Source organism: Pseudorca crassidens, chromosome 9 (assembly GCF_039906515.1).
Source record: "Pseudorca crassidens isolate mPseCra1 chromosome 9, mPseCra1.hap1, whole genome shotgun sequence".
In the NCBI taxonomy this organism is placed as follows: Eukaryota; Metazoa; Chordata; class Mammalia; order Artiodactyla; family Delphinidae; genus Pseudorca; species Pseudorca crassidens.
Genome location: NC_090304.1, coordinates 84229360 through 84246326, shown reverse-complemented (window position 1 = coordinate 84246326; position 16967 = coordinate 84229360). Strand labels below are relative to the sequence as shown.

General features: G+C 34.4%; 1 protein-coding gene across 1 annotated transcript in view; it reads right to left on the bottom strand.

Moving 5' to 3' along the window:
- The window catches only part of GUCY1A2 (guanylate cyclase 1 soluble subunit alpha 2), a 425928-nt gene that overhangs the window by 344270 nt on the left and 64691 nt on the right, over positions 1 to 16967 (bottom strand). The window contains exon 4 of the mRNA XM_067750904.1: positions 323 to 1041. Coding sequence (XP_067607005.1) covers positions 323 to 1041 — 719 coding nt within the window. The remainder of the gene's footprint in view (positions 1 to 322; positions 1042 to 16967) is intronic.

Genomic DNA, 16967 nt, shown 5'->3' with positions numbered 1-16967 from the left:
GTTCAAACAGTGGAAATAGTCACGGGTTTACAGTATCCAGTTTTTAGTGAGTCTTATCATTTTTGTAATTACTATGGGTAGTATTAATAAATGTTTTCTTTTTATATGATGAAATAAATTAATGAAAGAGGAAGACACTATGCAAAATGGCTGGGAATAAGGCCAAATCTTTTTACATATATCCAGGGACAAGTAATTTTCTAAATGACACTCTAGGTTATCTTGCCTAAATAATGACAAGTACTGCCATCATGTAATTTACTAAAATAATTATGTAAATCTCCTAGTTCCCATCACCCATATCAAGTCCATAGCCACTTACCTTGTCTTTATTCTCAGTGCCAGAAGCCTCAGGCTTGGTCCTAATCACAAATGGTGTGGACAGTCGCAGCAGAACCCTTTCGAAGGTGGCATTAACCTTTGGAGAAACAATCTCGAAGCAGTCCTCAAACCTGAGCACTTTGTGAGTGTCACATCGCAGCTGCTTCCTTAGGCCTTCCCCCAGCTGAAGGACTGTCATGTGGGGGTCAAACATCAAATGGAAAGGGAAGGCTCTGCAGAAGGTGTTGATGCTAATTCTGAGGTCCGCAGGAACTTGGGAGGTTCCCTGTGGAAGGTTCTTCGTGATACTAGTATTTTCACATTGTTTGATAAGGAAAGTAAGACCACTACAATTGCCTGGGTTTGAACCATCAGAGCACAGTTTCTCATTTGCAACCTGGTCCACTTCTACATCCAGCTGATAGATTTTCTTTCCTGCAGCCTTAATCATTCCAAGCATTGCAAACCCCACAATGTGGTGAGGGTGGAAGTAGTGGAGCATAAGATTACCTTCAGGGAGCTCTTTGCATAGGAATGACGGTGACTCCAGAGTGGCCTGTTTTCCAAAAGAAGTTCTAATGTGTTCCAACAAAGCATCAAAGCCATTAAAAAAGTCCTGCAACGTGCCACCTACAGCTCGAAGGACTCTCTCATTCTCATCAAAGCATATATTAAAGAACTCCTCACCAAATCTTTCTTGAATTTCCTCAAACTTCAAACCTAGAGGTAAATGGAAGCAAATGTTAATAAAGTATAATAAAAATAATTGAATTCACAGCTTTTTTAATGCTTACCAGAAGAGGCAGCTAGTGAGAGAAGCAAGAGAGGTATTTCCCTTGGGTACACAAATTTCCCAAATAGGTTAAGTCATTCATTTTGAGTTAAAGAAAGTAAATTTCCGTTCATTTTCTGGACGCTTCTAAGATGTTAATGAGCATCAACTTTTTTGTTGTTGTTTTAAAATAGACTTTATTAGTGCAATTTTAGATTCATAGCAAAACTGAGCAGAATATAAAGATATTTTCCATGTACCCCCTGCCCCCCACACACATAACCCCCTCCCCTGGCAACTATTGATATTGTGCACTACAGTGGTACATTTGTTACAATCAATGAACCTACACTGACATAACATTATCACCCAAAGTTCATAGTTTACATTAGGGTTCATTCTTCGTGTTGTATATACTTGAGTTTTGACAAATGTATAGTAACATGTGCCCACCATTATAGTATCATACAGAATAGTTTTGCTGCCCTAAAAATCCTCTGTGTGCCACCTATTCATTCCTCCCTCCCCTCAAACCCTGCAGCATGAAGTTTTTAAATGCTGCTAATCTAGCTGTTCTCTTTTCTTTTCAATACTATACTCCATTTGCTGTAATTATCATGAATAATATATTTTCCTTAACAATTTCCCTCATCATTAAAGAATTTTAAGAGGCTATTATAAAGTTGTTTATTATGTCCATTCAATATTACTATTTTACTTATCACAATTCACTTGTTAAGTAGGAAATATAACCAGAGAGGGAATCTATGGTACATGAGCAGAGAAAGGCATCAGGTTATCTTGCATAAACAGAAGTGCTTAAATTAGTAATCTCTGAGAAAATCATGCAGGTCAGCTAGACCCCAGGAAGTGAGAGACAAAACAAGGAATTAAAACTGTGGAATGATTTGCATTCACTCTTTCACTCACAAAAATGAGAGCAGACAAAAGTAGAGTAGGAATCTGACCAGACAGAGTTAAAAGTCTTTAAGTTTTCTCGGTTCATACTTATTCCAAGATGCTATGGCAAAAGGAAATCTACCTTATAATAATGGTTATAATAATAAATAAATAAATAAACAAACAGACACACACAGACACACACACACACAATGCATTATATAGTAATTAGAAGCAGAATCACACATAATCTAGTTAGATCCACCCTTGAGGAAGAGTACAGCACAGATAAAAAGAGTTGAGTCTGTATCCTAAAGAAAGCTTCTATGTAGTCACCCTAGTGCTTCTCTGACTTTGGCTGAAATCAGTACATGTAGTTTACATATTCATATTTTATTTCATTATCTATCTCATCTTATAAGGAGGTCCTGAAAATCAGACAGGAAAAGACAGGTCACTTTGTTAGTGTCCTGTTAGAATGCAAAGTAGTCTGGGCTGTCTATGGCTTAGTTTGCTGCTCCTACTTTATTATTCCCTACGAGTTCTCCCCATCCAGAAGTGAGGGGATAAAACAGAGTCAATAATATTGTTTTAAAATAGAGTCCAAACACATCAAATATTTTTTGAGAACTTACCATAGAGTCTAAATATTGTGGAAGCCAAGTTAAGAAGTTAGTTTGACAAAGAAGTTCTTAAAATCCATGTGAAATGAGAAGTAGAAAATTTAAGTGAAAATCAGTCCCGTTATTAAGAAGCATTTCACATTAATTTTAGTTTCATAGATCTGATGTTCAAGAGAAGCTGAGAAAGTCACCTACTAGGATAAAAACATCACTACTCATCTCACATTGTAATGTTACAAGATTGAACTTCAACATATGTTGCATTCACTAACAATAATGCCAGCAGAATTGATTATAATAGCAGTTTTCTAACTAGTTCCCTGGTGTGAAAGAGAGAAAACAAGATAGATGATATCCACTGCAATTTGGCTCCAACTGCTCCATTAAAACTGCTTTTGTAATTATTTACACCAATATATCCTGTTTTGTCATATTACTTAACTTTTTTTTTTCCTTTAGTTTTATAGTGTTCATCAACTCTTCCTCCTAAATTGCTCTTCTCTCTTGGATTATAAACCATTCTCTCCTGGTTTAATTACTAGCTGTCTGAAAAGCCCTTCACTAAAACGTCTTTCTATACAAAATCCTTACATCACCATCACTCTACTGTAACTAAAAATTTCTAATACATACAAATTAAACTTATGTCCCTTCAATGGCAGTATTATTTGCTGCTATTAATTTTTAATTATGAAATTCTTATTAAAAACTAAGTTCAGAATAAATAAAAATTCCTATAATCTGACTATATTTGCTGAACAACAAAATTCCACGTGCCACTGAAAATATTCCATGGATTGCTTCTACACTTTGCAGAGTTGTGTCTTAAAGGACTTAGGGTCTTTATGCACAGACGAGAAAAAGAGAATTTCTTCTAACTTGCATTTTTCATAACATTAAAAATGCCCTCGCAGTCATTAAGAACACAGATATAATACAGTAAGCTTATGTCCTATTTCCAAATGTCATAATCTCAAAGAATCATACAGAAAATAACAAGTAAGTAAATTCACCAGAGGCAACAAAATTAAAACTACTTGTGAGTACAGCAGTCTATCAATCCTTGTTGCTTTAAAAAGCACTTCTGTACCTAAGATACAATGGTTATTAAGTCTCAAATGATAATGCTAAAGCCTACCAGGGTGCTAAAGTGACTTGTATCAATAAACAAAAACTAAATTATTTTTAATATTATATGCAAATACCATACATGGCAATTCTATATACACCACAGTATTCAATTAACTAATAAATATTTTTGGTCTCACAATTGTTAAACTGTGCAAGCTGAGAAAATAAAAAAATTCTTAGAGCTTGAAAAATTAGAACTAGGGAATGATCACTTCAACTTCTGCAAATATGCTATGAATCAATACCCAAGACTTGCACTTTAAACATCTCAAAATTTAGAAAGCACAGAGAAAGTAGTTTAGCTCAGTCTCACTCCCAAGATTCCACTTATAATTGATGCAAACACCCTACTTCCAGTAAATCACCTGAAACATAGAAACAATGCTCATCTGCTCTTATCACAAGAAGCTTGACATTTGGGTATATAAAAATACATTTCTTAAAGAGGCAAAACTTACAATAAAACTGCTTTCATTAGCAGGTAAATTAAAGGAATTTTAAATTACTATTAATTCATCCCTTCAAAAAAATGAATAGCTTAAATTCTGACATCCTTTAACTGAAAATGAAATAGTGAATGAATCTTTTGTCCCTTATCCAACTTCACACTGTGCACCTCTTGAGGGCATATATGTCTGCATACCAATCACTAGCATAATGCTCAGCACATGGAGACTAAGTATTCATTCATAGAAACTAAACATTCATCTAGAATCAATTTTAAAGCTACAGTTGTGTCACATCAAAAGCTACCAAGACAACTTTTCTCTCATGGGCCCCCACAGATAATTAAATTACAGATGATTGGGCTATAACAGAGGCATACAGGAGCTATGACAGTATGGGAAAAAGAATGTCTGACTTTCTCCTCAGGGAGATAAAGTTTGAAAGATAATATTAAGAAAAAGTAGGTGTTCAAAAAGCCAACAAGGAAGGAAGGAGCACTCTAACAGATGGACAGTAATGAAATATGAATGAAGCAGGGAGGTGAAAGAGCCCAGCAGAATCAGGGAAGAGCAAGTAGTAAGTGTATAATGGCTGTGGAGCAGGGGTGGTGGGATGAGCTGCTAATTAATCAGCAATGCAGAAGTTGGACTTAAGTGTGACAAGACCAGAGTCAAAGATAGCAGTCAAAGAGATGCTGCAGTGTCTCTATAAGGTTATATTGATTGAATTAGGTAGTTCCAGTAAGAATGGAGATATTAGTACCAAGCAGTGTGCCAAACATTTTTGTATATTACTTTAACATTTAAAAAATTCCTATCAAGTGGATATTTTTAATTGCACCCATTTTAAAGGTGAGGAATGTTAAGAAATTTGCCCATGTTTACCCAATTGTAGGTAGCAGAGCCAGGTCTCAAAGTGAAGTCTAATACTAGATGTTGTGTAATAAATATTGTGTGATAATGTGCACTGTATTAAATGAATAAAACATCTGCGTGGGGGAAAAATGCATGTCTTGCCCATTGAAATATCATCAATGCCTAACATTCTGCCTGACATTTATGGGCGCGCAATAAATAATAGCTGGATGTCAGGTGAATTAATGCATCACTGAAGTCTATAGAAAGGAGCTACAAGGAGCAGTCAATGGCTATCAAATGCCACAGAGAGGTCAAGGAAGAAAACTTTAAATTGGATTGGTCAGAACTTCGGGGACCTTTGACAGAGCAATTTCAGTGGGGAGGTGGAGGCAAAAGACTGAGTATAATGGGTTGAGGAGGGTGGGACAAATGAAGAAACAGAATATTAGTTTTCAGCTGTATCAATAATATTATTGGAAGGCTAAAATTACTTATTTTATAAAATTGTTTTTAAAAAAATCTGGCCTCCATGCTTGGAAAGGGAAATGTTGCCTTCATTGAGAACTGAGTGAATAGAGAAAGGTATGACACGAAAGATATAGCATTGAATGGGGTCCTGGATCCTCTGGGGGAAGATTTATTAATAAAAGAGGGAAATTTGTGTCTTTCTAGGTCCAGAGACCATCCTTATCACCCAGCAAATGTATCAGTCTCCACTAACATGGGAAAATACCAAAGCGGAAGGTATTTCTTCAAGTTGCTTAAACTTCAACCAAGGAGCTGAATACCTACCAGCTTATCACTTCTGTGAATTGTGGACCTTCATAATTACTTTTTGATTAATTACTTAGGTTTCATCAACCTAATATCTAAGTAATATAACTCAATCACAACAGTATCTCAAGTCCAAAAGATTTCAACATTTTAAGTAAACAATTATCCTTTTAGACAAACAATTATTTTTCCAGCTTTATTGAGATATAACATGGTGTAAGTTTAAGGTACACAATGTGTTGATTTGATACACTTAAATATTGCAAAATGATTAGCATCGTACCATTAGTTTACATCTCCATCACTTCACATAATTACCATTTCTTTTGTTGTGGTAAGAATATTCAAACTCTGCTCTTAACTTTCAAAGTATAATGCACAATTGTTAACTATAATCACAAGGCAGTGCAATAGATCTCCAGAAATTAGTCATCTTCTAACTGGAAGTTAGAACATTTCCCTATTTCCCCCAGCCCCAGGTAACCACCATTCTACTCTCTATGAGTTTGGCTTTTTCAGATTCCATATATAAGTGACAGCATACAGTATTTGTCAAGAAAAAATTATTTTATCTAGCAAGACGATAAGATGTTTCTCAACTATGTTTGAAACCCAGATGACACTTTTATAAGAATATAATTCTAGTGCCATGCCAATCTACAAATAAATAAAGTCTCTGCATCCAGAGATTTAAGGGTAAATATTACATATGTCTAAATAATAACAAAGAAGAAAGCCTGGAAAGAAATCCCACTGCCCAAATCGTAATTTTAAGGGAAATTGTTTTGAATCTGAGCTATCAATACAGTCTCATTTGCATCTTGGTGAGGTGAGATAAGACGTTTGTAGTTAGAGTACTTTAGTTAAATAAGTAAAACTGTTGGGATAATAGTAAAAAGAAAGAGTCTTATCAATTTTGCTCTTAATCTATGAAGGGTTAAACTGCAATTTTCTACCATTTTAGAGGCATTTAATTCTCCTCCTTTTATTGCATTTGTGGCATCCTGTCCCTCTCCAAAAAAGAACACAGAATAAGTCATATATTTATTTTTAAGTGTAGGTGAACTAAATTAAATTTTCCTTAATATTTAAAAATTTTTATTATATAATTAAAAATAGCAAGACACATATGCAGATTTTTAAAACAGGGTTTTAACATCTTTGAGCTAACAAAGAATTTGCTAAGCATAGCATTAGAGGAAACCCTCTAACATATTTAAGATTAGTTCTTGAATACCCAAAGGAATATTTATTATTATAAGTGTAGTAAGTACTTCAGGCACAAAAATATTTGTGATGGTTAAGTTTACAGTTTGTAATTTTGAGACTATGCCAAGGTATGCTTTAAAATATACACAGGACAAAAAAATAAATTAAATAAAATAATAAAGTAAACAGAGGGCAAAAATTTTAAGTTAGAAACATGGCATAATGGAGATGATGCCAAATCCTGAGTACTGGGAGTACTTTTTTACCCAGAAACTATATCTAAAAAGCAGAACATCATAAAAGTACACTCCAACAGTATCAGTTAGTACTCCTTGCTTTCAAACAGAAGAGCACATGTTTGTGCCTTTCTTGTAAAATACCAGATATCCTCTTGTATTATAAATATTTGTCTATGATCCTTCTGTTGACCATAAACAGATTTAGTAGGACAACTCGTGAAATGTATGATCTCTAGAAACAGTGTGATCTAGAAAGAGAAAAAGAAACCAATGGAGGAAGGACTATAACTAAAACAATAATAGAATTTTCCCTGAACTGTAGAAGATTGTGAATCAACTGATAGAAAAGGCACAAGCTCCAGCCAAGACTGGTAAGAAAACACACACACATACACACACGCAAAAACCTAAGCACATCTGGTTAAATTCCTGAAATACAAGAGATAAAATCTTTTAAGTTGCAGGAAAGAACAAGTAATTTTCAAAAAACTTAAAAAAAAAATGTTCTTATTTGCAATTCTGTAAGCTAGATGAAGGTGGAATAATATATGTGGAATACTGAGAGAATTTAAATCTAAGAATTCATTATCCAGCCAAGATATCTGGCAGATTCAGAAACAATATGACTCAGTGAAACACCTGAGGAAAATAATTGAAAAAACACTTTAACCAAACAACAAATGAAACAGAGGAGTCCTGGTAAGAGAAAATGGGAAAAGTAAAAACATCAAGGAGCAATGAACCTTGCAACACACACACACACAGGTGTGTGTGTGTGTGTGTGTGTGTCAATGACAGATATTTTTTGCAAATTTGTAATATAAATGTAAATAAAAATTACTGAAATAGAGAGAAAGGGAAACTATTGACAACTGCAAGGTAAATTTTATTGACAATCTGTAACTAAACAATCTCAGCAAAACCCAAGAGTTAGGAGGTTAGGGAGAAACAGTAGGGAGGGGGAAAGGAGAAAATGTTCTAACAGCACTCTAAAGGTCTCTTCCAAATGGGATATGGCAATTAGAGAAAAAGATACATTCTTAGTAAGGAAATAAGTGATATTTTGTTTTAAAATAATGAAAAAACACATGGACCTAATTTTAGTAACAAGAAAGGGAAGCTAAGCAATAATGAAATGGGAAAGTAGAAGAGAACTTTCAAACTACAAAGGTTAAAAAAATTTTATATTCAACGTGATCAAAATAGCAAAAATAAGAAAAAACAATGTAAAATGAATAATTATCATAAATCAAGTTGGAAGAAAGAAAATCAGTAAATTATGCATTTAATTAGGTGTAAACAAATAAATACCATCAAATGTCAGAAATTCTCACCCCATATATAAGAATTGCATATCTATAAAACAACTTATAAAAGGTGATTTAAAAAAAAAAGTTTGAAAATAAATGTTAGGCAAAAATTTCCAAGAAACTACAAGAAGAAAAAAAGCAAGGAAGGAGTAGTATTAATATCAAATAAGGTGGAATTAAGGTTAAAAGTGCTAATCAGGATAAAGAGAGACATTATATAAAAAAAAAAATCACAATTTACAAAGAAGACCTAAGAGACATGAACCTGCAACATTGTAGCTAAATATACAAAGTATTAGTAATTAGAAATTGATGGCTAATGAGCAAGGGATTTCTTTATGGAGTGATAAAAAATGTTCTAAAATTGATCATAGTGATAGTTGCACAACTTTATGAATACTCTAAAAACACACTGAGGTATGCACTTTATTATTTTTTTTTTTTTGCTGTACGCGGGCCTCTCACTGTTGTGGCCTCTCCCGTTGTGGAGCACAGGCTCCGGACGCACAGGCTCAGCGGCCATGGCTCACGGGCCCAGCCACTCCACGGCATGTGGGATCTTCCCGGACCGGGGCATGAACCCGTGTCCCCTGCATCGGCAGGTGGACTCTCAACCACTGTGCCACCAGGGAAGCCCGAGGTATGCACTTTAAATGGGTGAATTGTATGGTATGTGAATTATGTTTCAATATGCTTGTTACACATTTTAAAAGCTAATAAAAAATCGAATTTTACTCTAATGAAAAAACTCTAGACATTTATAGAGGAAATTATAGTAGGATTATAATGGGAAACTTTAATATATCTCTCTCAGAATCAGATGGATCTGACAGACAAAAAAAAGCAAAGTCATAGAGAAATTAAATAAAAACAAAAGAAAAATGTAATAAAAAATGTCATTAGTAAATATTAATGTGCTTTTTTCAGAATCAACATATCAAAGATTAAAAAAGCAAAGTCATAAATAAAATAAATCTCAACAGCAATAAAAATATTCAGAGGAAAAATGAAATTAAAATAAATAAAATTTAATAACAAAGGCAATAAATGTACACGTGTGTATGTACATACACATGCATACATGTTTATAGTATGTGAAGATATTACAAAAATTGCTCAAGTACTTAGCCACAAAATTTCCATAATATGTTTTTAAGGAAAGATTTTGCAGATCACATTTTTCTAATAATAATACAAATAATAATAACACTACAGCTACATGTAAAAGAATGAAATTAGAACACTCCCTAACACCATACACAAAAATAAACTCAAAATGTATTAAAGACCTAAATTTAAGCCAGAAACTATAAAACTCTTAGAGGAAAACATAGGCAGAACACTCTATGACATAAATCACAGCAAGATCCTTTTTGACCCAGCTCCTAGAGAAATGGAAATAAAAACAAAAATAAACAAAGGGGACTTAATGAAACTTAAAAGGTTTTGCACAGCAAAGGAAACCATAAACAAGAGGAAAAGACAACCCTCAGAATGGGAGAAAATCTTTGCAAATGAAGCCACTGACAAAGGATTAGTCTCTAAAATTTACAAGCAGCTCATGCAGTTCAATATCAAAAACACAACCCAGTCCAAAAATGGGCAGAAGACCTAAATAAACATTTCTCCAAAGAAGATATACAGATATCCAACAAACACATGAAAGGAGGCTCAACAGCATTAATCATTAGAGAAATGGAAATCAAAACCACAATTAGGTATCACCTCACACCAGTCAGAATGGCCATCATCAAAAGATCTACAAACAAAAAATGCTGGAGAGAATGTGGAGAAAAGGGAACCCTCTTGCACTGTTGGTGGGAATGTAAATGGATACAGCCACTATGTAGAACAGTATGGAGGTTCCTTAAAAAACTAAAAATAAAACTACCATACGACCCAGCAATCCCACTACTAGGCATATACTCTGAGAAAACTATAATTCAAAAAGAGTCATGTACCACAATGTTCATTGCAGCTCTATTTACAATAGCCAGGACATGGAAGCAACCTAAATGTCCATCAGTAGATGAATGGATAAAGAAGATGTGGCACATATGTACAATGGAATATTACTCAGCCATAAAAATAAACAAAATCGAGTTATTTGTAGTGAGGTGGATGAACCTAAAGTCTGTCATACAGAGTGAAGTAAGTCAGAAAGAGAAAAACAAATACCGTATGCTAACACATATATATGGAGTCTAAAAAAAAAAGAAAGAAAAAAAGGTTCTGAAGAACCTAGGGGCAGGACAGGAATAAAGACGCAGGCGACACGGGGAGGGAGAAGGGTAAGCTGAGACGAAGTGAGAGAGTGGCATGGACTTATATATACTACCAAATGTAAAACAGATAGCTAGTGGGAAGCAGCCACATAGCACAGGGAGATCAGCTCAGTTCTTTGTGACCACCTAGAGGGGTGGGATAGGGAGGGTGGGAGGGAAACACAACAGGGAGGAGATATGGGGTTATATGTATATGGATAGCTGATTCACTTTTTTATAAAGCAAAAGCTAACACACCACTGTAAAGCAATTATACTCCAATAAAGATGTTAAAAAATAATAATAATAAACACATATGTGAGAAAAAGGTAACCAAAAATTTATCTATTTAGAAGTTAAACAGTACCCTTCCTTGTATTAAAAAGAAAACATTGAAATTATAACTTCTAGAAATCAATGAAAAGGAAACTAATTCATTCAAAATCCTATGAGGCACAACAAAAACTGTATTCAAACAAAAATATATGTCATAAATACTTTCAGCAACAAAATAATAAGTAAATAAAAACTTTCAATTAAGAAAATTAAGTTAAGTTTAAAATTAAACTATAAAAGCTGAAATTAGTGGATTAGAACTAAATTAGGAGTGAGAAAGAAGACATAGTATATATTAAGGAGAAACAGAGGAATCAAAATAGAACCATACAACGTTCTGCCAACAAATGTGTAAATGTAATATAAATGGATAATTTTTCATCAAAACACAAATGACAAAAATTGACCCAAGAAGAAATGGGTTTTGGATAGCCTTTAAGAAAATTGATAATTCCAAAGTGATTTAAATATTTCCAGGCCATAGAAAACAATTAAAACTACTCAATTCTTTTTATTAAGCCCAATAACTTTAATGCCAAAACTTGATACAGTATACTAAGACCATTTTCTCTTATGAATATTTGCTAAAATAGTAGCAAATGGAGTCTAGCTATTTATAAAAGAGTAATACTTCATGACCAAGTACTGTTCATGTCAGAAAAGAAAAAGCAGTTCAATAGTAGAAAATCTATCAGCGTAAAGTATGACGTTTATAAAATTAAATGAGAAAATAATATTGTTTTATCAGTAGATTCTGAAAAGTCTGAAATTGAACAGCTTTAATAAAAATTTTGAGCAAAACAGGGATATAGAGAAGCTGCTCAAACATAATAAATTCTGCTCTTCAAAAACCAGAAGTAAAGCTTATTCTAAATGGTAAAATACTAAGAACATTTCAACTAAAATCAGAAATTAGGCAAATAAGCTTGTTATCACCATTGTTATTCAATATTATCTTGGAGGTTCTAGCAGATGCTATGAGATATAAGGAACAATAAAATTATCTCTTTTTGCTAATGAAGATTGTACACTTAGAAAACCTAGAAAGCCTTTTAATTTCAAGGCTCTTTCTTGCTTTTTTTTGGTGCACAAAACACAACATTATTTTATAGAAAAAAATACCTACTAGAACTAATAAGAAACCATTGTAAATAACTGAATATAAAATAAACATAGAATCAATAGCTTTTCTCTATATTAGTAGTAAGGATCAAGAAGTAGAAATGGGGAAATATTCTATTCAAAGTAGCAATGAAAATTATAAAATTATAGGAATACACTAATAAGAAAGGCATAGAACTTATATTAAGAAAACTATTAAATCTTAACACAGAAAACAGAAACTGAACAAATGGAAAAAGGTTCCAAATTTCAAGATGCAAAGACCTTACATTATAAAAATATCAATTCCCCCAAATTAATATGAGTTTAATGCATTTCTAATTATAGTCTCAACATGTTTTCTTAGTAATACAGTAATTTTAAGATTCATATGGGAGAATAAATTCTTAGAATAGCCCAAAAATTCATGAATAAGAAGACTACTGAGTAAGAACCAGATATTGGAATAAATGAAATGCACTGTAATTACAATTTTTATTTCTATAAAACAAACGAAGAGATTATTAGGTCAGAATAGAGAATTCAGAATCAAATCTGTGTATATAATTTTTAACGTACCACAAAAGAGTATTTTAATTCAATGGGGAAAGAATGGTTTATTTAATACATGGCACTAGCCATCTGGAAAACAATAAAATTAAATCCCATCTCACAACACACACACAAAAAAATAAAATTCAAGATAAATTAAAAATTTAAAATGTAAAAGACAAAACAATAAATATTTTAGAAGAAAATCTAGGGGACTTTATGTATGCCTTAACCAAAACTGGCAAACAAACATACAAAAAGACATAAAGACATATTTGATTTTGTATGATAAAAAGGTAAGCTAAAACTGTCAGAATAATATATAGAATACAATTTTATTTTAGTAAAAATATAAGTATGCGTGTGTGCATGTGCGTGTGTGTGAGTGTGTGTGTGGTGCGTCTCCCCTGACATTCTGCTAGCCTCTCTATCTTAAATACAACTAATTTGTTTCAGACCACCACTATCAACCATCTAGAATTATTTCAACAGCTTCCTAATCACTCTGCTTTCTAATCTCTCTGCAATCCATTCTGTATGCATCTTTTCAATATCATAAATCTTATCATATAATTTCTCTACTTAAAGCCCTCCAATGATTATCCTTTGGCCTCAGAATAAAGTTCAAACTCAGCAGGGCTTGATCCAGCCCTTACTTACAGACCCAACCTCATCTCTCCCAATTTCCTCACTTCACATCTCAGTATAAGCCACTATGACCCACTTGAAGTTTCCTGAACATGCTCATCAATGTCTCTCTGACAGGTTTCTGTCCATGTTACTTTTGTGCTTCGTTTTGTTCTGTTTTGTGTTTTAATAGAATTCTGTTCTCCCACCTACTCCACTTAGGTTAGTTATCTGCTTACACTTATCTTGCAGATCCTTACACCTAAATTCCTCCAGAATACTTTCCTTGACTCTCAAAGACTAAGATGGATGCTTCTACTTCTTCAGTTTCCAAAGCACTTTGTGAATACCCCCAACCTAGCATTTGTCACACAACTGTTGCTGGCTTGTCCACCCCTTCAATCTGACTTAATCTCTTTGAAAACAAAGGTTATATCCTCTTCACCATTCATTCAATTATTATTTTTTAAAAATGAGAATACCTGCTCTGTATCAGTCTCAGTGCTGAGCACTAGGGAAACTATCATGATCAGAATAGATGTGGGTCTTACCCTTATTGAGCTATGTGAAAGATAGTCTAATCCAGTAGTTGTACACATAATCCAACAACTGTACATAGAAACAACATGATGATAGGTGTTGGAATGATAAGTTGCAGAATGATATGAGAGCATATAACAGGGACCTAATGTAATCTACTGGGTCAAAGAAAGCTTCCTTTAAAAAGTGACACATATGAAAGATAAGTAAAAGTCAACTAGGCAGCCAAGAAGGAGGAAAGAAAGGCCATTCCAGACCAAAGGAACATGTATGCGAAAGTCCTGGAAGAGAAACTAAAATGAAGCTTTTGAGAAACTAAATGAAGACCAGTATTGTAATCCTAATCCCTGGCACAGTGCCTGTTTGTAGTACATTTTTTGAATGGATAGATAAAAGAATCAATCAATTAATGAATGAACAAATAAATACGGCTGTGTATGATTGACCACATGTCTGTATAATATATATATATCATATACAATGTATATATTATATAATACTTACACTGATATATCAATAGATGTTTGTATGGGCGCATATGTATAGGTTTTCCATTGCTGTTTTTCACGCCCTTCAATATTCACTGGCAGGTCTTTTTACACAAGTGGGCTAGTTATGCTAAAAGACTAATTTAATAGGTGTGACGCTTACTATTTGACAAATTCTTTTTCTTTTGCCAACAAATAGCCACAGGTGAGAACTAAGAAATGGACAGACTCAGGGCAGCACATGTATAATCAGGCAGCATTATCAGGGCTCTGTGCTATGCTTGCTATCAGAAGCTGCCCACCTGTCAGGTGACTAAGGGCTCATCACATTTCCCAGTCTTCCTTCTCCAGCACCCTGACATGTTGTTGTGTAAGACACTAAGCCGAGAGCCCCACAGCAGTGTGGTACATTCAAAGAACGCACAAAGATGAGCTAATTAAAAAGAGGAACTGCAGGAGCACCTGCCTCAGCCTTGTACCCACACTTGGCCCCTGCTTCTGAAATGCAATCTGCCACATTGTGAAAATGTTAATGTTAATGTGTTAATGTCTCACAGGCTTCGGAATCTCCCTACAGAGATGTACTCTCATCATTTCTCATGCCTGCACTTTTTAGCAGTCTTTTACATGTTGGCTAAGAATTTAAGGAAGAGAATTACTATGCAAATGCATGGATTCCTGTGTCTGCTGATGATACCTGGCCCAGTTTAAATCAGAGGCCACAAAAGTGGCAGAAGAGCATAATTTCCAGAAGGAAGGCTTCTCAGAGGGTTTACTCAGAGCTGTTAATCACTGCTAATGCCTCTTTAATTGTTATGCTTTTTACAATCACTAAATTGTGATCCACCCTCCTCAACTGCTCCAACCCAGTTTTGGAAGCTATGCCTCTATGCAATTTGTACAGAGAGGATTAACTTTTGGAATAAAAGTTGTGTTGTTGTAAATAAATAAAATTGATGGGAATCTGAATTTTTTTTACAACTTCAAACTGGTTTTCAGTATCATATTTGATTTATTTGCCCTGCTCGAATCACATTTTTCATAACCAATTCCCTTTTGATCACACATATAAGATATTGGGCTGAGTAAGAAAGTAATTTAAAGCTGTGAAAAAAAATATCAATGGCATATATAGGGACTGAACCCCTAACCACTGCTTCTTTTGCCTCATAGGTGAGGTCACCCTAGGAATGGTTGAAGCTAGCACCTGAAGCAGAGCAACTGTTCATATGTGTTACCATCTTAAAGTGAATTTGACAGGAACACTGAGCTATGTCTGTCATACCACACCTGAAGATATTCCACAAATAGAACACAAGGGAAAGCCTGAGATATGCAATAATTAACAAAAATGGTAAGCTTTTAAAATTGGGAGAGGAGACAACATACGCCTGAGTTCTTCCAATATTGTAATGGAAACTACAATATTTTTGGTTTCATGGCTTATTTGATAAAAAGTTATGTTCTTATGAATTCTTTCACTTTTTTTTTGGCCACGCTACATGGCATGCAGGATTTTAGTTCTCTGACCAGGATGGAACCCATGCCCCCTGCAGTGAAAGTGCAGAGTCCTAACCACTGGACTGCCTCTTTCACTTTTCTAATACAGCATTTTGTAATACAGTTCATTTTTCTGTCCCTTCCCAATTTTTGTACATACTCACACATATATTACAGTTGAATTCATAATATAATAATGTACACAAAACATTTGTGACTTTTTTCTTTTTGTGTAATATTTCATCTCTAGTGGATGCTGGGAGTGTGTGAAGCTATCAGCTCTAGGCTGAGTCTTGCTCTGGTAACGGCTTTTAGCTGAAGACAGCTGCTTGGCCCAATAGCAGGATTCAGGCCCCAGGGCAGCCTGAATCCAAAGGTTAGTTTGGGAGGTGGTGAGCTGTAATACAAAGGCAAGGCATCCTTGCCTCAGTGGGGGGCAATTCTGGAGAGATCAGCTGAGACATTTGTTGTGACTGCACCTAGGCATAGCAGTTCAACTTCTCATTTTACTTTCTTCACATCCTTACAGGGCAATAGTCTGCTAAGCTGCAAACACGGGCTTTCTTTCATGAAAAAGGATGACTCAGACTGTGGAGCTATTAACCACAAAGGACTATTCTCAGGCCTTGAAATCTACTGTGGTTTGCCTGGTTGGGTCATTGATCCTGAGAGCAGTATCCAGTAGCATTCCTGAGAACAGATCTCCACCTCAGAGCCTGTTTCCTGGGGAAACAGAGCTATGATAACATTATAAACATCTTCCCATGCTGTAGCATAATCTTTCCACATAGTTCTCAATGAAACAGCTGTTTAATGTTCTTGTAAGCAGATTATCATATTTTAATTGACTATTTCCTTATAGTTGGACTATTGGTTGTTGCCAATATTTTGTCAGTATAAAGAGCATACAGAGAACAGGATCAAGCCATTTTTGATGTTTCTTCTTGTTGTTTTAAACTATTTCTTAAAAAAATCT